The sequence below is a fragment of the Protobothrops mucrosquamatus genome, unplaced genomic scaffold (assembly GCF_001527695.2).
Source record: "Protobothrops mucrosquamatus isolate PMUCROS unplaced genomic scaffold, P.Mucros_1.0 scaffold8046, whole genome shotgun sequence".
Classification (NCBI taxonomy): domain Eukaryota; kingdom Metazoa; phylum Chordata; class Lepidosauria; order Squamata; family Viperidae; genus Protobothrops; species Protobothrops mucrosquamatus.
In genome coordinates, this window is record NW_015393843.1 from 3,579 (window position 1) to 26,906 (window position 23,328).

Below are 23,328 nucleotides of genomic sequence, written 5' to 3' on the forward strand. Positions count from 1 at the left end.
CTGTAGGCTCTGAAGCAAATTTATTGATTGATTTCTTTTTTTGCATCCAAAGGGATCCGGGTTTTCAGCACAAAGTCTGAAAAATAATCAGTTACTTGTTCACGGGATTTAATGAGAGTCAGCAGTGCTTTTTAAAGCTGTTCTGCAAAGCCACTGTAAATGTATATATGCTCACGGATCAGCTGCTGGCCAGACAGCCTATCTGAACATCGTTCTCCAGAGTTACTTTTATCTATTATATTTCACTCTTCCTGCTAATCTGCTGTGCCTGGCCTCCTGCCCATCTTCAAGGAGAAAAATCACTCCAGGCCTACGCTTGCCAAGAAGAATAGTGGGGCAGAAATCCCCTCGTCTTCCTTGTGCCCCATTACTCAAATATGCTTTGATCTAAACAGAGTAGCAAGAAATTTTTTTTGTGCTCTCATAGGTAGAGCCTTCTGCTCCCCAAATCCTTTCTTTCTGCTTTTCTTGAGAGGGGAGGAAATTACAGGTGCCCGGGCACTGGACTATCAAGCCAGCATAATTGGCCAATTAACCTATGGCTGGTACAAATTCAGCCCAGGCTAATCGATGCTTGTCTATAGCTACTTGCCGTTTGCTTTGTGACTGAGAAGCGTTTTATCGTCAATAGCAGGGGTGGGCAACTGTAGCCCTTTTACAACCCGTGGACTTCAACTCCCAGAATTCCTAAGCCAGCATTGCCAAGGTTGGACAGCCCTGCTTCGCAACATGGCTCTACTGTTCTGCCCCCTCACTGCTTCTACTTCCTACCCTTTGCGTAGCAGTAACCATGCCATTAATAACAAGTCCTTCCGGAGAAAATTTCAAGCACTGTGCAAATGGTCTGAGAAACGTCCCGGTGGAAAGAGACTGGACAACCCAACGGTGTCCAACATCAGACCTATCCAGATGAGATTGACAGCTGCAGCTAGCAGACGCCATCAAGATCAATAGACTACCAGTCTTAAGGAGAAGGAAAACAACAACTTACATGAGGTTTACTGCTACTCCAATAGCTGCGGTGATAAGCATCGCATCCCCGTTAATTTCATAGTCCATGTGGATGGTTCGTTGAATGGCTTCGTATAAGAGGAAGACCATTAGGATGTAAATCAACAATACACTGAAGATGGCAGACAAAACCTCTGGGAGAAAAGAAGGAAAACAGCAGCACTTGAAAAGGAGAATTTTAAGCCCAACAACAACAACATTTAAACTTTAAAATGCGTTCATTCAACGCTGTTAAAAAAAAAGTGAATGTTGCCTTGATAACGCAGCTACTTCCAAATGACTAAATGTGCCTGGCTGAGGAATTCTGGGAGTTGAAGTCCACAAGTCATAAAAGGGCCAAGTTTGAAGACCCCTGATCTAAAAGGAGATGCAGTACAGGGAGTCCTTGACTTACAACAGTTCATTTAGTGGCCGTTCGAAGTTACAACGGTACTGACTTAAGGCCATTTTTCACACTTAGGACCATTGCAGTACCTCCAGGATCATGTGATTTACATCCAGATGCTTGGCAACTGGTTCATATTTACGACTGGTTGTAATGTCCCGGGGGGGGTCATGTGATCCCCTTTGGCGACCTTCTGACAAGCCAAGTCCATTGGGGAAGACAGATTCACTTAAACGTGTGACTAACTTAACAGCTGCAGTGGTTCACTTCAACAAATGCGGCGAGAAAAGTCGTAAAATGGGGCAAAACTCACTTAACAAATGTCTCACTTAGCAAGATAGATTTTGGGATCAATTGCGGTGGTAAGTTGAGGATTACCTGTACTGTGGTGGGACATAAGCAGGAGCTGGTCTGCTACAAATAAAAAAGAAGTCCCTCTAAAACAGAGGCCCCCAATCTTTGGGGCACCAGGGACCGGTTCCGTGGAGAGAGGTTTTCCCGCGGAGTGGAGGGTGTGTGTATTTGTGTGCTGCCTGCATTCCGCGGATGGGACTTTGCTTGTTTGTGTGGACCGGTTGCTGGCATGCTGCGGCCCGGTACCGGTCCACGGATTGGGGGTTCAGGACCCCTGCTCTAAAATAAGGGTCCTCAGACATAATCAGCACACTGATCACTTCCTGAAGTTTACAGTCAGTTATTGACCTGCAAAAATCTATCACGCCAAGTCCAATTGCATCGCTCATTATGTTTTAACAAGATGTGTTACTCAATCGGCGTGAAAGCCCTATGACACACAATCTGGGGTGTCCCATTATAATGACACTACAAAGTTTGCCACATTGGTTTCCCAGCACTGTATATTAAACTGGTGTCATTATTGTAGGGTTTTTTTGGGCTGTTTTGGCTGGGAGGATTATTTAGAACTACAGACAATAGAAACCCTCTGTCAAGGCAGCATAAATTCAATTTTCGTAGCGAGTAAAGGCATTAACATGAATGTAAGATAATATGTACAAAGTCTCTTTTTAGCCTGTACGAGAGGAGAGTTGTATTTCATAAACTTGGGCTGCCAAGTTTTCAACTCTCCAACTGAGATATTTTCCTCCACTGCGGTAACATCATCATCAATTTACTTATTAAAGCCATACTGTACTTTACTGTAGAGCGTAAATCATCCTGGATCTCAAACAACACAGCGTTTGGCAGTTGTGAAACTTTTCTTTCAAGAGTTCTTAATTTTGTTGAATGAATATCCTTATGACTGAAATACAAGCCACTGGAGCTAAAAGCTGTTTTCAAAGGCATTTGAATGCACACCAGTTGCTTGACTTTTATTATACAGCTCCTACTGGACATTAAAGAATGGGGGCGGGGGGGGGGGAGGAAATGCTGAAAAATCTAATTACAGCTTTGGAAATAAGAATCTTATGAACAGTGGGTTGAATAATGTGAGCCTAAACTAACCTAGCAGAGACCTGAAGGAGCAAAACTGAATCAGCACAGCTAATTGAAAAATATTTCTCTTCTTTCTCTTTGGCTGAATGACTTCTCTTTCTAAGAACTAATCTAAATATATTTTTAGAAACTTCTTGTGAGGACTAATGTGGTTTTCACAGGGGAACTGCGACGGGAGAACGTCTCATTCGTTCATCCTCTGGGACAGGAAGAACAGACAGGAACGTGCCATTTTTTTGGTTCTGTTTTGGACTGCAATTCCAAACAATCCTTTATTCACAGCCATTTTGACTGAGCCTGGTGAGACCAGAACATTCAGAACAGCTCAATCCTCCTGTACACATTTTTGGGCATGTTAGTCCCACCGACATATATGAGTTAAAGTAAGACAATTATTTGTTGTAGCAGTTAAGGCACCAGCTAAAAATTGGGAGACTGTGAGTTCTAGTGGTGCCTTAGACATAAACCAGCTGAGTCATCTTGAGCCAATCACTCTCTCTCAGCCCAAGGAAGGAGGCAATGGCAAGCCATTTCCAAAAATCTTGTCAAGAAAACTGCAGCACTTGAAAAGGAGAATTTTAAGCCCAACAACAACAACATTTAAACCTTAAAATGCGTTCATTCAACGCTGTTAAAAAAAAAAGTGAATGTTGCCTTGATAACGCAGCTACTTCCAAATGACTAAATATCTAAAACAAGGGTCTTCAAACGTGGCCCTTTTATGACTTGTGGACCAAAACTGGTCCAGGCAGTCTCTAGGAATCAAAATGGACTTGATTCAAGTTGTTTGTAAGGTTTGTATCCATCTGCTTGACATAGCTCTCCCTCCTTCTATGTTCCCCCATATAAGCCCTATGAGGTGGGTTGGACTGAGAGAATTTGATTGGTTCAAATTCATCTAGGCAGCTTCAAGGGTGGAGGAAAATCTTTTACCTGGGTCTCTGTTACTAGTCCCAAACCTTAATGTAGAGGTGTAGACAATCTTTATCTCTGTCTCCCAATGGTCTCCCATGTATCTCAGAAGTGCCACCTTGGGAGAAGAGTGAGTAATCTAATCACATTGAACTTATCAAAAGGGGCCTAGTTTTGAGCTAGATCTGAGACAGAACTTCTGTCAAGACAGGGATGTTGACAAGAGCCATGGTGGCATATAGGTTAGAATGCAGTTATTGCACAGGCTAACTCTGGTCACTGCCAGGAGTTCGATCCTGACCAGCTCAAGGTTGACTCAGCTTTCCATCCTTCCAAGGTTGGTAAAATGAGGACCCAGATTGTTAGGATGAATAGGCTGACTCTATAAAGAGAGGGCTGTAAAGCACTATAAAGTGGTATATAAGTCTAAGTGCTATTGCTATTACTATGATCTGATCCCACACTGCAAATGCAAGTCACTTAGCCAACATTTCAAATGTAGGGCTACTTTTCCTTTCAGTCAGATGCAACTGAACCTGAAATGCAAGACCAGCAAAAATAAACCGCAGAAATTAGAGAAATCAACCTCAAACAGATGCCCATTCAGGATCTTTCTCTCTGTCCTCTTTTATCTAAAATCATAAGCTTCGAGTTGAGAAAACAAAGTATACATATGGTCCACAGCACCCGGGACCTAAGACATCATTAAACATGATGATGATCTAAATGTACTGCATATCTTCAACATTTCAACATCTGCTAGTTTCCATTGGGTAAACAAATACCAAACTGCAGTAGCTATTGGCACTGAATCTTATCTCATTGTGAAAGATCTCCCTATAGAAACTGATGTCACAATCAATCTCTTTGGGCCGCAACTGATATGCCCAAGGTGTGGACTTGTGTTGAGAAAGAGTTATGAGGGAATACACAGAACAGGCATAAAAGCACCGGAACTAGAGGGTGTGAATATGGTGACTTTTCCCCAGCTGTCCACCTATACTGAATCCCTAAATCAACAGCTCAAAAGGGATCTCGCAAATTACCACTTTTATAGATATGTAACGTTGTTATTTATCTACCATTTTCTGACCAAATTAAGCAGTATCTTTTCCTGGCATCTTGTTAGATCATGGGGTTTGTTTTTTTTTTTTTTTGTCAACCTGTCACAGCCCCAGTGCAATTGGCTTGGTATGGATGGAGGGCACCCATTTGGAGAAGATAAATCAAAGAGAGACACTTCACTGCCAACTGGCACAGGCAATGGTAGCGGAGTAATTTAAAAGGCCGCCTTACCTAATCGATGGAATCCAAAGGTGAACTTTTTGGTGGGAGCTTTTGCAGAGAGCCACAAAGCGAGAATCGTCAAAATAATGCTGCTGAGATCTGTTAGCATGTGAAGCGCGTCCGTCATGACAGCTAGACTGTTGGCAATGTATCCACCTTAATGCACAAGTTTAAAAGGGGGAGGGAGATGTTAGATATATTCACATGTTACACACAAAAAAACCCAACCCACATATATGTGTGCAGCAGCTGCCAAAAAGGCCAACACAGTGCTAGGCTGCATTAACAGAGGGATAGAATCAAGATCACGTGAAGTGTTAATATCACTTTACAAGGCCTTGGTAAGGCCACACTTGGAATACTGCATCCAGTTTTGGTTGAGATGTTGAGACTCTAGAAAGAGTGCAGAGAAGAGGAACAAAGATGATTAGGGGACTGGAGGCTAAAGCATATAAGGAAAAGTTGCTGGAATTGGGTACGTCTAGTTTAACGAAGAGAAGCACGAGGGGGGACATGATAGCAGTCTTCCAATATCTCAGGGGCTGCCACAAAGAAGAGGGAGTCAAGCTATTCTCCAAGGCGCCTGAAAGCAGGACAAGAAACAACAGATGGAAACTAATCAAGGAGAGAAGCAACCTAGAACTAAGGAGAAACTTCCTGATAGTTAGAACAATCAACCAGTGGAACAACCTGTATCCAGAAGTGGTGAATGCTCCAACACTGGAAGTTTTTAAGAAGAGATTGGACAGCCATTTGTCCGAAATGGTATAGAGTTTCCTGCCTGAGCAGGGGGTTGGACTAGATGACCTCCAAGGTCCCTTCCAACTTTATTATTACTATTATTACTATTATTACTATTATTACTATTACTATTATCATCATCATCATCATCATCATCATCATCATTATTATTATTATATTCAGCAAGGAGTTGCATCAATCACAGCTCCCCAAAACATCTGACAATGGTGATGTTATCCATTCAGTGGCGTCCAATTTGTGGCAGTTCTACGATAGGTGTCTTCCACATCCTCCAAACTTCCAAAGCATCTATTGTGCAACAAATCGCTGCCACATTTACAAATATTTTAACACCCACATTGGAGACTGAGGCATGGACAACAGTCACAATAGCTCCAGTCAAATATATTTTTGGCGGTTATAACCATATTTTATATCCTCAGCAGGAAATCACCACAGGTAGCAATCCCCACGCACTACATTTATTTCATAACTTAGTTCTCAATACGCGCCAATGTTTGTCAAAGGACTCGATTCTTTAAACACTAAGAATTCAGAACCTGCCTTTAAACTAGCAGCTTCCAGAAGATTTACATCCTGTTATTAAATGGCTCTAGCTACAGGTTTTAATTCTTGAGCTCATTTTATTTGCAGGAAGGATTTGAAAGAAAGTTGCCCCATTTTTTTTTCTGCTTCAACTTACAAAAATATTTTTTTTAAAACAAAGAGTACTTTTAAGACACCACCTCAACTTGGCAGAAATGGGCTTAGGAGACAGGGATTGGGAAGGGTGTGTCCTATTTCTCTTCTGCCTAATATTTTAAGGATTGCTCTAAAGTAAGCAAAGCGGTCCAGCCTGATTCACAAAGCAAGCCAGAGTGGGAACGCAGAGAAACTTTGATAAATGATTTATTTTCCTCTGAGCTCAATCTCTTACACCAGCCATGCAAGACGATGTGGTGAGTAGGATTTAATAGGCGTATCCGGTTTCTATGTTTAAAGGCCTGAAACTGGGAAAGGAGAAGCAGAAGTAATTGTGCATTTGCGTTCTTGGTGCACAGAGGAACACGCTGATCCGCAGCGGTCCAGATTTTGAGAATAACAACTCGTACCATCTGCCAGGTCTGGGATTCAGTTTGGAGAAATGTCTGCCTCTGCTGCTGCCTCCCTTAAAGAGTTCAAAGAGGCTTGTGAACATCCCCGTCAATAACGAGTTGACTGCCTTCAATGAGCCATGAAGGACAAGAACCCATCTCAAGAGTAGCAGATCTTCACAAGCAATTCAGGAGAGGCAGACAGCGAAAACGAACAGGGATGAGGGGAAAAAAGCAGGAGGAGACACCGGTGTGGAGGTGGAGCAGCACTCCAAAATGGTTATCTAGCAGGCCTCAGAAAGTTCATCAAATTAATCCATCCTTGGTTTCTTACAATGAAGGACTTTAACTGCACCGAGCCTTTAGTCTACTTTAAGCTAGTTGCCTGAATTGTTGACTGGAGGGATACAAAGAATGACCTACAGCTGATGAAAGACTAGGGTGCAACCTCCAGAAGCAATTTTTAAAACAGCAAAGGGAAAGTTGATGAAATTCTGAAAGTCTATTTATTAATGATTTCTAATTAAAAATGGATGGAATGAGATCAAATTTGGTCTGTCTTGGTCTCACCTGTCCCTTTTAGTTTATGGTAGCAAAAATCAGTATGAGCTGGTAGCGTCTTTTTCAACCAACAGGTTTTATCAAAGGCATAAGCTTATGTTTTTTTAAGGGTTATTTTTTAAAAAAACTGTGCTCATCAGAAAAGGCACCCCCAATTTCCTCCTTATTAGACTGTAAGTCCTTCTATTGAAAGGCCAGACACCAGAAACCTGGATCCAGGATTAGGTTATCTCCTTAAGACTATTCTATTAGAAACAGCCTTTCTATTGTACTAAACCAGGGGTAGGCAACCTTGGCTCTTTTATGACTTGTGGACTTCAACTCCCAGAATTCCTGAGCCAGCATTGAAATCCACGAGTCATAAAAGAGCCAAAGTTGCCTACCCCTGTACTAAACCATAAATGTTGCTTTAGGCTCAACATTTTGTATGAAGAACCTCTGTTATGTGACTCCAGCTAATTGGGGTTAGCAAATGGAAAAACAAATCATGAGTTAAGATAAGATACGAACACAATCTTAGGGTGTCTATGCTCCGAAACCATCAAGAGCCAAGCTATGTATCAGGGCTGTTCTGTCCGTGAATGTAGGTAGTCAAAGACCCACCGCACACTGTTCAACCGAATCAGTCCACACAAAGGCAGATCAAAAGATTGGCACAATCCATCCTCTCTTTTCCCCCCATTTGCTGCAGGCAGTTTTTGCTTACTTAAGACATTCTCTCAACCTATTGTCCTGTTGCAATGCAAGCGTGCCAATTGAACGGTGGCCCTTATCCTCCAGCCTGAGAAAATAATTAAACAGCTATTCCACCGCACTCCCGCCTTACAACGCAACCTCTCCTCTCTCCCCCCCCCGACGCCACCCCCAGTCCGTTGACTGCAGGGCCCTCTTACCTACAAGCTCGCCCGTCATAAAGAGAAGATAGAGAATTGCAGCTAAAGCCAACCGCCTCTTCACCTTCCTTTGTTTTAACAGTTCCCTTTGCTGGGTACAATTGTTACAAGGGTCCGTCGGGGGTCCGGCCACAGCATTTCGCAAGGCAATGTCCCTGTCCAGCAAGGACTCATCGTCGGAGTGAGGTCCCACGTAGGCCCCGTTGGCAGAAGTGTCGGCTGCATCGTCCGAAACCACCACTTGGAGTTTCTTGAACCGGGGGAAATCTTCCTCCCCGATCTCGTCCGAAAAATCAAAAGCATTGCAGTCGTTCAGAAACAAGGAATCATTGTTCTTTCTCAGGACCGACTTGAGGCGGTTCCAGATGCTGGGGCCAGCCATGGCAGGCTGTCAGTTCTAGAAACACAGCTGGATGCCCCTGGTACCGAGGGACAGCCGTCTGCCTCTCGGGGGGGGGGGGGACTATACCTCTAGCATGCCTTGGCTATTTCCGCCCACCGTTTCTCATCTAGGCCAGAGGCGTCCAACGTGGGCAGCTTCATTGAGGAATTAAAGCTGGGAAAGGCAAGGACAGGCACGTTAGGAAGTCAATGAAAAGGTTTCCCCCTCCACCAAGTCCAGGCCACGCCACCGTGCCATGGCCAAGACGTCCTGTCCCTTCCCTAAACCTAGAAAGGAACATTTTGATACCCGTGTGATTGACAGATTAACAACTGGTCCCACTTTCCCCCTTTCACATCCTACTCCCTCCCTCCCTCCTTCCCTTTTCATTGGGGCTTAGTCATTGGACCTTTAAAGTATTTTATTTAAGTCTTTATGAAATATATTAAATATTATTTAACGGCTTAGCTTTTGTATAGATTTTATCTTTTTCTTTCCAAGATTGCTAAGCCACCCAGAGTTAGCCTGTGGGGAGCAGCCAATAAATTTTTTCAAATAAACAAACAAATAAATAAGGCATTCTAGCTTTGCCTTGTGCCCACTCTAGAGCCCTCCGGGCAAAGCCAGGCAGATGGCCTCCATAGCCCTCTGAACACCTCCATAGCCTTGCACAGCCAGGTAGCAACAGCAATAGCACTTATATACCGCTTCCCGGTGCCTTTACAGCCCTCCCTTTTAAGGGGTTTACAGAGTCGGCCTCTTGCCCCCCCCCAACCATCTGGGTCCTCAGTTTACCGACCTCGGAAGGATGGAAGGCTGAGCAATCCCCAGCAATGAATATGCCACCGCATTTGACCCATACGGTGCCTTGGGGGGGGGGGATAAGGCTGGTGGCTTCTCACCACAGCTGGAAAGCAGGTGAGGGGAGGGGGGAATCTCATCACAGCTGGAAAGCCGGTGAGGGGAGGGGGGAATCNTCCCGCCCTGGAGAGAACCAGGTGTTTCACCTGGGCATCCTACCAGGCAGGTTGAACGACTCCACCGTCAACCCGGTCAACAACAACAACTCATCTGGGCGCGGAGGCTGCCCAAAAACGCCCCTCGACGGCTACCGGGGCTTGCAGAGGGCCCGGGTGGGAGGGGTGTGTGTGTGTGTGTGTGTGTGTGTGGAGAGCGGGGGGGGGAAAGCCCGTCGACCCTCCTCTACCTGCAAGCGGAGAAGGAGGCGGCCGCCGCGGCGGGGACGAGCTGCGTTCCTCCGGGCCATCTCCTCCTGCGGAGCGCAGGGCCAGCCAATTCCTGCGCTCGCCTGCCACGCCGGGAAGCGACGACTGGCGCTGGGGCAGAGCCCGGCTGCCCGGAGATTAGCCCGAGAGGAGGAGGAGGAGGGTGTGGGCTGCACGAGAAAAAGAGGCATGCCGGAATATTCATTCAGGCAGTCCTTTGCCGCTCCGGCTGCTGCTGCTGCTGCTGCTGGTGCTGGTGCCGCCTCGCGTGACCGGATCGCTCCATCTAGCCAGCCCTCGGTGCCAGCCCAGGGTGGGTCGCGCTGCCCACAATCACGCGTGGGCTCGCTGCATGCACGCACGCATATGCACGCACGCACACACACACACACACACCCGAGAGGCCCCACCAGGCGGGCCTTGGGGGGAAGGGGTCGCGCTGCCCACAATCACGCGTGGGCTCGCTGCATGCATGCATGCATATGCACACACACACACACACACAGAGGCACAACCAGGCCGGCCTTGGTGGGAAGGGGTCGCGCTGCCCACAATCACGCGTGGGCTCGCTGCATGCATGCATGCATATGCACACACAGAGAGGCACACCCAGGCGGGCCTTGGTGGGAAGGGCCCAGGAAATCAATCAATCAATCAAAATCCTGCTTCGGCTGCTTCCTCAGCTCCGCGCTTTGGAATGCCAGCCTGGCAGCCTCGTCCTAATTTTGCAAAAAAAAAAAAAAAGGAAAAAAAAAAGGCAAGCCTCTCCGGCCCCTCCTTCCCTTGCAAAAGGCGAGAGCCTCTTCCGTTCCCGAAAAAAATAATAATAAAAAAAATATCTGCCTGGCCGCCCCCGACCTCGGGGGAATCCGCCAGCTGGCCAGGAGGCAGAGCCCCGTCGGGCGTTTTTTCAAGGGGGAGGAGAGCCGCCTCTTCCCTCCCTTTCCCCCCCCCCCCGCCTCTTTCCACGTGCGCCGATCCTCTGGCTGGATCGCTCCACCCAGCCGCGACTTGCAGGGGATGGCGCCGAAAGGGTTAAGAGTGAGCGCGGGCGCGGTGCAGGGTGGGAGCTGTAGGCGGGAGGGAATTCGGGCCGGGGGGGGGCGACCAGTGGCTTCCCGTGCAAGAATGGAAAATCCTTATGGGAGTGAAAGGGAAAGGAGTGGGGCAGGGGTCTCCAAACTTGGCCTTTTGATGACTGGTGGACTTCAACTCCCAGAATTCCTCAGCCAGGCACGCCTGGCTGAGGAATTCTGGGAGTTGAAGTCCACAAGTCATCAACGGGCCAAGTTTGCAGACCCCCTGGAGTGGGGTTACCTGCTTGCATTGAGTGATGGATGTGTAATATTTTTACCCTGCAGAACGGCAGCTTTGCTCACTGTTGCTCTCGCCCTACTACCCTATAACCCAGTGGTTCTCAACCTGTGGGTTGGGACCCCATTTGTGGTCGATCGACCATTTCATGGGGGTCACCAAGCAAGGCTGTCCACCATTTTTTTTGTCCGCCATTTTTTTCCCCCTTTTCCGGCGGGTGCCTTACCTCCCTTGGGCTGGGCCAGCTGGTGGTCGGCCTGCTCCGTCTCTGCCGCTTGCCAGCTATGCCTCGGCCGGCGCAGGGGGCGGAACCACGCATGCGCGGCGCTCCCGGGCAGGGGAAGTCCTCGACTTACGACCGGTTGGGTAGTCCTCGACTTACAACCGGTTCAGTCCTCGACTTATGACCGGTTGGGGTTGCGGCATTAAAAAGGTTGAGAACCACTGCTATAACCTGATACAAGGTTGTGTCAGGCATTAAGTCTGTATATCAGGGGTCTTCAAACTTGGCCCTTTGGTGACTTGTGAACTTCAACTCCCAGAATTCCTGGCTGAGGAATTCTGGGAGCTGAAGTCCACAAGTCATAAAAGGGCCAAGTTTGAAGACCCCTGCTGTATATACACGGGTTGTCCTTGATTTACAACCATTCATTTAGTGCAGGGGTGTCAAACTGCCGGCCCATGGGCCGGACGCATCACGAGGAAACCGTGCCCACCCCATTGCCAGCAATGGGGGAAAAGCCCTGATACGTCAAGGGACGTCCTGAGTTTGACATGTCTGATTTAGTGGGTGTTTGAGGTTACAACAGCATTGAAGAAAAGTGAATTACGACTGGACTTCGCACTTACAAAAGTCACAGTGCCCCCACAGTCGGGTGATCAAAGTTTGGGTGCTTGGCAACTGGCACGTATTTACAACGGTTGCAGCACCCCAGGGTCATGTGATCACCATTGCAACCTTGTCAATTGGCTTCCAACAAGTCAAGTCAAAGGGGGTGGGGGAAGCTGGATTCACTTAACCACCAGGTGATTCCCTTAACAACTATAGCAATTTTATGAACCCTGGCCAAAAAAAAATCCTTATAAAATCAAGGGCCAGTCACTTTAACCACCTTGATTAACAAATTCTGGTCTCTATCTTGGTTATAAGTTGAGGATTACCTGTAATTGGTCTGAGTTTGATTTAATGTGCCATCTGAATCGAGCAATTGTGGTCTGTAACCATAACTTAAGAGGGAGGGAGCTGTGCAAATTCAGTAATTAGGAGCTGCAGGCAAGGTTTGTTGAGTGTCTGCTGGGGTTTTTTTCCCCCAATGAAATGAAAAGTGATAGAAGTGAGTCTTCCCTTATAAATTAGGGTTTGATTAGCTCCCTGCTCAGCTGCAAAATGTTTGCAAGGCAAGGATTGTGGGACATCTGGAAAGGTTTTAAATGTCACACTTAACAAAATACAGTCATTTCTCAAGAAAAGCAAGGTCACGCCTCTTGCAAATACTGGAACAACTTTCCCTTATGTTTGTAACACCAGATAACCACGTTCTGTATACACTTTTGCCACTATGTTATCTTGCAGTTAGAATAATAAAAAAAGTCCTTTCTTGTGGTTTCTTTAGCCATCAGCAAAGGTGCAAATTTTGCAACCTTTTAGAGACAATTGAAAACACAAGTCTCAGAAAAGTAGATTAACCATTTATTTTCTCCCCTATTTGTTTTCAGTCTATTCTCCCCCTTTGATATGAAAGCAATGAAATAATTCCCCTAAACTTTAATGTACTTTTAAGGAATACTGAATTCAATGGACCCATTAAAAGATTTTTTTAAAAGGTAAAGGTTTCCCTGCTCAATCATGTCCAATTCTAGGGTGCTCGTATCTGTTATCTGAAGACAATTTCTGTGATCATGCGGTCATGGCTATATGCACAGAATGCTGTTACTTTCCCACCAAAGTGGTACTTATTTATCTACTCACATTTGCATACTTTCAAACTACAAGGCGAGCAGGAGCTGGAGCAAGGAACGGGAGCTCACCCGTCACACGGAGCTCAAACCCACTAAGCCATCACACCTCCATATTAAAAGATAATTAACAATTATCCTTACCATCTTTAGCTAAGCATACAATAGGAAAGGCCTCCATTTTTAATAGTGCATCCTTAAGCAGTTGAGAGTCAGGCCTGGGGTCTGTTCCTTCCCGCATGAGATTGACAAAAGTCTCATAATGCCTGCTCCACCTTTCAGCCTTAGAATATTGCAGGTAAAAATGTCACAGGGCACATTTTATCATTTCCACTCCCACCTGGCCTATGGAGTTGAGAGTTTTCACTGTCTGGTTTCAAATCCTTTGGATATTTGCTAAAGAGCTTCCTACTGACTACAGCCACTCACAGTTATGGAAAGAGAGAGATCTTTTTAACTTGCCTTTCCTGCCTTTTTAAATATCTCAGCCTTCATAACAATAGGCAATATTAACCAAAACTGCAAAAACCTGTTTGGAGTGTGTGCTCCTGGTTCCTTTGAGCAATGATTGGCATCTTCAGCCTGCCTTTGACATTTCTTCTTTCATCCTGCCAGGGAGATTTTTAGATCCTGATCCAAGCTTATGTCCAAAAAAAAGAAAAAAAAAGGGGGGGGGAAGAAAAGTATGAGAAGCAATGTGGCTTATTCCATAAATCACTGTTAGAAGAAACCACAGCTTGTATAAACCCGGTCTGACCCTGTACTAAAACCCACTATTTTTTTTTTAACCTTGGTCCTTTCTAGAGAAGCCTGCAATCCTGAGTCCATTTTCAATCTAAATGTATGTTTGTTCAGTTTAAGCTTAGAACAAAAGTTTACAAGCTCATAAGCTTCCTTTAAGTCCTACTGAATCATAAGACTACTTAATAAATTCTGTTCAATGCACAGGAATGTACCTCAGAATAAGTATGCGTACGATTGGCCTTCTAATCCAGCCCATACAGTCCATACCATACTATTAAGTCACCAGCGGTTATAAATATTTTGAAAATGCTTCGTTTGTTTTAATGAAGCTTGCCACTTTTGATGAAAAGTTTGTTTCATCTGGATATTTTATTTTGGCTGAATGGAAACTGTAATCTTTCTTCCCCCTCCTGGTTTTGAACATTTCGTTTCTTGTATGAATGAATGCAACAACACTCTAATCCTTTTATTTTTAGCCTTCTGAAATAGTCCATAGTTCACTGTAAACTATTTGAAGGCATATATCATATATTTAAAAAGTTGCAAATCAACTTCCTGCAGATAAGCTGAGACTGGCTGCTGTAGATGGTCTCATTTTAGAAGGATGATTCTCCCTCATTTTCTCACATAAGGAAATGCTCATTCTAGGAGGCATAAGATCATAAACTATTTTTAAAAAGTGACTAATAACTGGTCCTCACATTTATGACCATTTATTCCCCTAGGTTATGTCATCAAAATTCAGGCCCTTGGCCAACGGCATGTATTTACAATGGTAGTGGGGTCATGCGATTGCCATATGTGATCTCCCCTGCTGGCTTCCAATAAGCGAAGTCACATAATTGCACATCCACTTAACAACTGCAGTGATTTGCCTAATTGTGGCAAAAAGGTTGCAAAATCAGATGTGATTCCTTTAACTGCCCTGATTAGCAATGGAAATTCTGGTCCCGATTGTGATTGTAAGTCGAAAACGATCTGTATGCAAATTCTGCCAGTAATAATTTGTGTCATTGTTCTATGATGTCCTTATGGCAAACATGTCAAACTCGCAACGTCACGTGACGATGCGCAATGTATCGGAGTTTTTTCCCCATTGCTGGCAATGGGGTGGGCGCGGTTTCCTGGTGATACCTCTGACCCACGGGCTGGCAGTTTGACACCCCTGCCTTATGGCTTTCACTAAACACCTTTGCATATTAGAAGAGATTTTTCAGCACTGTAGTTTCCAGACTGACAAAGAGTACTCCCCCCCCTTCTAAATATGGCTTTGTTTATATAAAACCATAAGCCATGATTTGCTTAATAATGTCTTATTCAATAAGCCACAAGTAACTAGGCTCATACAACATGCTGATGCATAAGCCAAGATTTACCAACTACAATTGTTGGGTTTACACAGTAAGCTAAGTCATAAGCAAACCACAGTATAGTTTCACATCTTGTAGTAATCAGCCTATGTGAATCAGAGAGATCTATAACTGGAACAGTTGTTCTGGGAGGACGAAGCTGGACATAGAAACTTTGAAGGCCCTCTGTTATTTTAAGCAGTTCTATTCAAGCTTGTAGGCCCTGTATTAAGGATAAAGCTTTGTTTTGATAACTAAAGCAAACTTCTCAATCATCTACATGCACAGGCAGTTTTTCTGGCTTTGTCAAAATTGTAATCCTCCTGCTTATAAATAAACACACTTTATTTCCCTGTTTTTATTCTCTCTCCCTTGTTAACTAATTACATACCTGGATATATTTGCACTTGATCCAGTATACAAATGCAATTCTGGGGTATAAAGCATTTTCAAAATGTTTGAAGTCCAGGTTCCCCACAAACGTTTTTTTTTTTTTTAAGGATTTTGAATCCTAGTCCTCTAAGCTGAGCCAAGATTTATCCACTGGCAGAAAACAGGGAGTTGTAATACTCTATTGTAATTCTTAGGGTGGCGAGAGGCAAATCCACACACAAAGACTGTTCAAGCTATAACACACCGCTTGACATTTTGATGGTGCTGGTTTTCTCACCATTCAAAGGGCAAATAGACAAATATCAACAATGCAATTTAGTTACAACTACACTCAAACACTGATATCCCCTAGATATTCACAGACTGAGCCAGAAAGAGTTGCTGTAGTATACTGCCTAATTTAACAATTATATATAGCATCTGAAGGGAAATAGGCAACTATATCATGTTCATGTTAGGAATTAGAGGCAAAAGCCTTTTAGCTGACCTCAATATCTGAGCATCCTTCAAAACCTAAAAGGGTGGTGCACTGCATAGGATAACAGACTCCTCTTATCCACCATGCAATTCTAGAAAAACGATTTCCCAACAAACTACCATAACTCAACCTTAAGGATTATTTTGAAAAACCTGCTATCACCCCAGGGCACCCAGAATTAACAGGGAGGCATAAGCAGCCCTGCAGATACTAACAGAGGGGCTGGAACTGACAAGAGCATCCCCATGGAAAGGGCCCAGGACTTTCTCTGAACAGCTGGTGTTGCTATGACAACCCACCCACTCTGCCTAGCAGCCAGGTACTTCGGCGCCCCAGCATTAAGGTTCTATTTAGAGATAGAGATAGAAACGGGAGGGAAAAAGTATAGAGCAACCAATCACAAAAATCTCGGGGTTCAAAAAAACAAGGAAACACGCTGATTTCTGCACCTAAGGAAGAAATAGTTGCGTTTGTTTGTGCGTGTATTTGCACATTTGTCTCAGAAACATAAGTTTATATAGTTACAGCTAATGGATACAGTTGTATAGATGTATGTTATATCGATATGTGTGAAGTATATAGTTAAGTAACTGTATATAACTGTATATAACTATACAGTTATATAGATGTATGCTAAGTATTTGTTAAGTATTTGTATCTAAGTATTACTTAAACTTTTTGCTCTAGAGTCAACCCTTTCCCACTTTTAAAACTATTGCAGGAAACCCTCTCCCCGAGATTTTATTGGCATGTAGGTGACATTGATCGATATTTACCGTATTATAAAAGTGACACATTTATATATATATATATGTATATGTATATATGTATATGTATATGTTTGCAAATAACATAAAAGACAGACGAATGACTCCTGGGAATATCCATGGCACAAAATAAAAATGCGAACACCAGGAGAATATAAGACAGTTAAAAATTTAGTAAAAACCTTAAAAAGGATCCGACGAAAGCTTGGCCCCTATGATTGTATGCTTTTAAAAGTTTTTAAGGTTTTTACTAAACTTTTAACTGTCTTATATTCTCCTGGTGTTCGCATTTTTATTTTGTACCATATGTATATGTATATATATAAAATCATGTAAAAATAACAGTGTTAAAGCTATGAGATACAGATGGGAATATGGGAAACCTATACATTTTTAACAAATGGAAAAATAATGAGAGAAGAGCAGCATTTATTTATTTATTTATTTATTTATTTACATGGATTTATATGCCGCCCTTCTCCCTATAGGACTCAGGGCGGCTTACAGCATATTAAAACACATAAAACATCGTCCCCCCATAAAAACCTATTAAAAACCAAATATTTTTTTTTTTTCGCTGTATAATTAATTAAGATGGGATAGAATAGAATAGAATTATGGGATAGAATAGAATAGAATTATGGGATAGAAGTTTGGCAAATGGCTTTAATAGCTAACAAATAACCCCCTTTTTAAGAAAGATGGTCTGATGGCACAATATGACCCCTCTTTCCTCTAATCCGAATTTCCTTCGTCTCCCTGATTTTCAAAGGGCAGCTCGCTTTTTCCGAATCATTTAGGAATTATTGGGGGGGGGGGATACAATTTACATAATGAACCCGGAAGATCACTTTGAAGCTCGGGCGCCGTGGCTACTCTTCGTTTCGTATCTCTAGCTTCCTCCGGGCGTTTCTCGCCCGTGTATCGACGGAAGGCCTACTCTCCTGCGAGGTTGAGGCCTGCTGCTCTCGTACTTCACGCTCCCCACGCCCCGGAGGGGATCCCGGGGACTCGGGAGTCCGGTGAAGCCGCCTCGAGGGCCCTTTCCCTGACACCGCCGCCTGGAGGAGCTTCGGCCGGGCTTGCTAGGCCTCGGTCAGGCTTTCCTGCGGGGTTAGTCCAGCCGCGGCCCTCGAGCGTGGGCGATGAGCTTGGCGGAGGCGCCGGAGGTGGAGGCGGGATGGCCGCCCGGAGCCCTGAACGACCCCGCCTTAGGTAGGTGGACTGGGAGCGCGAGGTAGGCCGAAGCTTGCTGGGGGTGATGGGACTTGAAGTCCAAGGAGCCAAGCTCCTGTGTGTGTGTGTGTGTATTTATATACAGTATGTATATATCTCCTATCTCTATATGTACACACACACAAAACCTTACATATGTGTGTGTTTATGTATGTGCGTATATATGTGTGTGTAAGATTTTGTGTATGTGTATATATGTGTGTGTGTAAAGTTTTGCGTGTGTGTGTGTGTATATATGTATATGTATTATACACACACACATACATATATATATATATATATGTATGTTTTTTCAAAATTTGGAATGCTAACAAAGAATTAAGGGAGTACTGAGATAGCTATTTCTAACCTTGTTTGGTTTTCATCAGTCAGACATACCCTTCCGAGATTCGAAAAAAAAAAAAAAAAAAAACATATATATATATATATATATATATATATATATATATATATATATATATATATATATATATATATATATATATATATATATATATATATATATATATATATAGAGAGAGAGAGAGAGAGAGAGAGAGAGAGAGAGAGAGAGGTTTCAGGAAAACCTTTTATATGTGTATATATATATGTATACAGACACATATACATATATACATAAAAGGTTTTGCCGAAACCCTATATGTATATACAGACACACAGACACTCTCACACACACACACACTTACTTATATAGCCACCCATCATGTACAGTTTTATACACATACACAAATATATAACATTTATAAAAGCATTCACACCTAAGTATTTTTCACGTTGTGTATATATTTACATGGGTGTGTATAGTGCTTAATGTAATTAACCTATACAACCTGTAGTATTGCTTTGGCAAGGAACTCAACGATCAGTGCACAGTAGTTTATGCATGCTAGTAAACACACTTTGTTGCATCTCTCTCTCCAAATTGCTTTGGTTATTAACTTAATTGCAGTATTATTCCCACAACAGTAGGAAATTCCTTTGGGCAATAAATCACTTAAGAAGTAGAATGAAACATGCTGATAGTTCAGCTTCTTTCTCCATCTGTCCATGTTATTGAGAATTAGTAAGATAAACAGCAAATCCTAAGCACAGGTAGTCCTCAACTTATAACCATTTATTTAGTGACTATTAGGAGTTACAGCAGCACTGAAAAAAGTAACTTATGGCCAGTCTTCACACTTATGACCCTATTACCCTCTCAGCATTCCCATGCTTAATGACTGCATGATTCATTTAACAACTGCTGTGATTCACTGAAAAAACATAGCAACAAAAAAGCATAAAATCAGGCATAATTCACTTAACAACCACTTTGCTTAGCAATGGGAATTATGATCCCAATTGTAGTTATATGTCCAGAATGACCTGTATCAAAACTAAAATTGCAGTAGTATATGTGGTCCTCCTTGCTAATGAGCTCTGAGCTAATAATACAGGATAAATAATTATACTATTAGCACTTAATCAAACATTAGAGTAGCATGCAGTTGTAGATCTTTCATTTTTTTTAATATGAAAAATGGTGTTATAGTTCAGTTCTTGTTACTAGCCTCACATCTATGGAACATTTTTAAATGAAGTAAGGTTTCTTGCTACAGAGTTCTCTAACCAGTGAAGTCTCTGTTTATTTAATAATTATTTTCCATTTAAAGATATCTCATTTTTAAGAGGCACTAATAGCATCAGGCTGTCAGTAGGATAACTGGAAATTAAAAACAGTGCAATAATTCTGAGAGTTCTTCGTTCAGAAATTGTCTGTTAACAGTTTTTTTTATCAACTCCTTTGTTTTAGATCTTAATGATAATTCTCCTGATGAAGCCCTAGTAGATGACTTTCCTGTCGTAGATAAGAAAGCTGTGGAGCAACTAACAGAAGGGCTGATTTCACATTATTTGCCTGACCTACAACGATCAAAACTAGCCTTAAAAGAACTCACGTAGGTAACTTTTAAAAAATAGTCTTTTATATATGGTACAAACCCCAGACCCATAGCTTGGTATTAGAATTAATCTTCCTCTTAACTGAGTTTCGTGTTGAAAGATCAAAATTATTTCCATATTTATTACAGGGATATACAGCACTGTTTGCACTTCTTTGTCTACCATATCAAGCTGAGATGTTTATAGAAGTGGGTGGTATAATACATTTGGAAAAGCTACTGAATCTCGAGGGGGAGAGCATTCAGAATTTCTAAAAATGGATTTTTTCATATCAGTACTTTATTTTTCTTAGCATTGATTTCAAAATGCATTTTAAATTGGTCTATTCTTTCAGACAGAACCAGGAAGTACTATTAGAAACCGTACAACAGGAAATTTCAAAATTTAAAGAATGTAATTCAGTTCTTGATATCAACATGCTGGTAAGTGTGTTTTTGTTAGATTTGACTTAATTGGAAGACTGTTGCTGTTGAGCTTCCCTTTTCTGCAGAAATACATGAAGTGTTTTGTTTATATAACAGTACAACGGTATCTTGTACTAATTGCAAACATCCAGCAATGATTGTATACGTTTTCATGTACTAAAACGGAAGCCGTTTGATCTTGAACTGATTTAGGCATGTATAAGCACTCTGACCGTGCATATGGTTCAGGAGATAATAGACCTTGCTTCTAACGATGAAAATTATTTTCGATGGATGGAGCTAAGTTCAGTAAATCGTGGAAAACACAATAATATATTGCTCTGAAGGGCTTCAGAAGTAACTCCTAGTATTCTGTAGCCTTTCAGAGTTCATGAAAGGATTCTGTATTTTGTTTTTAGTGAACTCTAGCCTCACTGTAGTGACTTTACATTGTAGTATTTTTTTTATGGAGATTGATTTAGTTATCAAACATTTATCAAATTTATACACTACCCATCTCACTATCTAAGTGACTCTGAGCAGTTTATAGATAGATACATCTAACTGCATTAAGCCTTCTTTTAAGGAACTGTACCTAGAATATCTGGATTCTCAGTCATCCAGGTCATGGTTGTCCCAAAGATGTTTTTCAAGAGGCAACTGGACTTTCTTTCTTGAAAACAAAGAAAGTCCAGTTGCCTCTTGAAAAAACATCTTTGGGTGTATCTAGAATAGTTTTTACGTATATTTTAATATCTTCAAGAAACAAGTTACTTGTTTTTTTAAAGATATTCAGTTTGTTTTAGACACACTGTAAGTTTTTATTTCCACTAAGTGTTTTCTTCTTTTTAAGTTTTCAGAAGCAAAATACTATCACAATAAATTGGTAAACATTAGGAAAGAGATGTTGATGCTGCATGAGAAGACATCAAAGTTGAAAGTGAGTTTTATTTCACTTAGCTAGTGGACAAATGTACATTGTCGATACACATTTTGACTCTTTAGTTTTGCAGATCAAATCAAAAGTCCTATATTTTCTAAATAACTCCATTCTAAGTATTAGTATTTTCATGAATGTTTAGTTTTTAAAATGTTGCCATTCCTTCAAATTCAAATTTCATCTTTTAATATCAGGTTTAATTTAATCCATTACCAGTGAAGCCAGTTCTCTGCCTTCAGCAAAATTTCTCGGTAAAATAATTCAGTAATTGCATATGAGGCCTGTCATGGATTAAAGATGTAATCCTATGTATTGTTACATCCACTAATATACAAAGTGAAACTTATTTCTCAGTAAATATTCATAAGCTTGGACTGGGCGATATTTGCTTATAAACGATATCTGAGGAAATAGGTTTCTCTTATAAATTCTAGCAAAAAGACGAAAACGAAATACTGGATTGTCACTTGACCTAGCGAACCATGTCACGGAAATTTTGTAAGGCCCTGTAATTTAAAAAAAACCCTATTGTTTAGAATTGCAGTTCATGGACATTGTATACAATGTTTTCTCTTGATGAAATCAGCTCTTCTCAGAATAGTGAACCTGGCGCAGTTCAGAGGACACAAAGTGTGCCTAAATGCAAAAAAGTAAAATGCAGATCTACAACAATTTTTCTTTAAGGCTTGTAAAAGGGCTTTGAATCTTTTCAACTGTACAATTGGAAAATGAAAATGTGTTTTAAAGATCAGGGAAAGAGACTAGAATGACCTGTTTGGAAGGACTGGCTATAACCTTGAAATGCACCTTTATAGAACGAAACTAAGCTTTTTTTCAGGATCCCTTTTAATACTATATGAAGAGGAAATAAAAGCTAAGAGACCTGTGAAAAACAATAGCAGAATAGTGAGGACAGTGAGGACAATCAACCAGTGGAACAGCTTACCCCCAGAAACCGTGGGTGCTCCATCACTGGAAATTTTTAAGAAGAGACTGGACATTCACCTGTCTGAGAGGCTATAGGTTCTCCTGCCTGAGCAGGGGGCTGGACTAGAAGACCTCCAAGGTCCCTTCCAGCTCTATCCTATTCTAATATCAAAGCTGTGATATCCTCCCATATAACCCTTTGGCTTTCTGATGCTTCCTTCTTTCAGAGAAGAGCGCTCAAACTCCAGCAGAAACGACAGAAGGAAGAACTAGAGCGAGAACAGCAGCGGGAGAAGGAACTGGAAAGAGAAAAACAATTAACTGCCAAACCAGCAAAAAGGACATGAAAGCCCAACACGTTTTGACTTGTTGTGCTAATTATAACCACCTTTGGACTTTCTGGGGAATACAATGACCTCCTCGCACTCTCCTGTTCTATTTTGCCAAGGAAAGTATTAGTACAGTCTTTATATTTCTGTCTTGCCGTTAAGCAAGGAGCTAGGAACGGAAAGTGTACTACATTAGCTACCCTTAACCCCTTTTTGATTAATGCTTTGCTAATATTGCTGGGTCAGGTTATTTTTTGAAGAAATAGGATACTCTATGGTAGGGTGTCCAACCTTGGCCACTTTAAAGACCTGTGGACTTCAATTCCCAGAATTCCCCAGCCAGCATGGCTGGCTGGGGAATCCTGGCAGTTGAAGTCCACAGGTCTTTAAAGTGGCCAAGGTTGGAATCTCCTTCTCGGTGGCATTAATTGCAACATCTTACAAGGCCTCCATTGGTGTGCACATGTCCCAAACCCAGATGTGTTCCTTAATGGTTAACTCTACCTCATTAAACGTACTCTACAGCACACTTCAGGGTGGTTATCACCCATCTGTCCATATCCCCTTGCTGAGGGAGGAAGCTTTGCAACTGCAGGGAGCACG

General features: G+C 42.4%; 2 protein-coding genes across 2 annotated transcripts in view; one reads left to right on the forward strand and one right to left on the reverse strand.

Moving 5' to 3' along the window:
- The window catches only part of LOC107300698 (zinc transporter 4-like), a gene marked incomplete at its 3' end in the record, with an annotated part of 10,805 nt that extends 2,013 nt beyond the window's left edge, over positions 1-8,792 (reverse strand). Inside the window, exons 1-3 of the mRNA XM_015830004.1 lie at positions 8,340-8,792; positions 5,060-5,206; positions 992-1,145 (exon numbers count right to left, since the gene is read on the reverse strand). Of these exons, the coding sequence (XP_015685490.1) occupies positions 992-1,145; positions 5,060-5,206; positions 8,340-8,721 (683 nt within the window). The remainder of the gene's footprint in view (positions 1-991; positions 1,146-5,059; positions 5,207-8,339) is intronic.
- Positions 8,793-18,093: 9,301 nt separating this feature from the next.
- On the forward strand, positions 18,094-23,010 carry BLOC1S6 (biogenesis of lysosomal organelles complex 1 subunit 6). Its single transcript, XM_015830005.1, has 5 exons — positions 18,094-18,163; positions 19,977-20,121; positions 20,460-20,547; positions 21,383-21,469; positions 22,624-23,010. The coding sequence occupies exons 1-5, from the start codon at positions 18,094-18,096 to the stop codon at positions 22,741-22,743; spliced, it is 510 nt and encodes a 169-aa protein (XP_015685491.1). The 3' UTR covers positions 22,744-23,010.
- Positions 23,011-23,328: the final 318 nt, after the last annotated feature.

What these genes read in the sequence shown, in the direction of transcription:
- BLOC1S6 (XM_015830005.1), top strand. Translation starts at nt 18,094, where the DNA reads ATGAGCTTGGCGGAGGCGCCGGAGGTGGAGGCGGGATGGCCGCCCGGA. An exon ending in CCTGAACGACCCCGCCTTAG is followed by an intron (nt 18,164 to 19,976) that starts GTAGGTGGACTG and finishes CCTTTGTTTTAG; the next exon opens with ATCTTAATGATAATTCTCCT. An exon ending in CTAGCCTTAAAAGAACTCAC is followed by an intron (nt 20,122 to 20,459) that starts GTAGGTAACTTT and finishes CTATTCTTTCAG; the next exon opens with ACAGAACCAGGAAGTACTAT.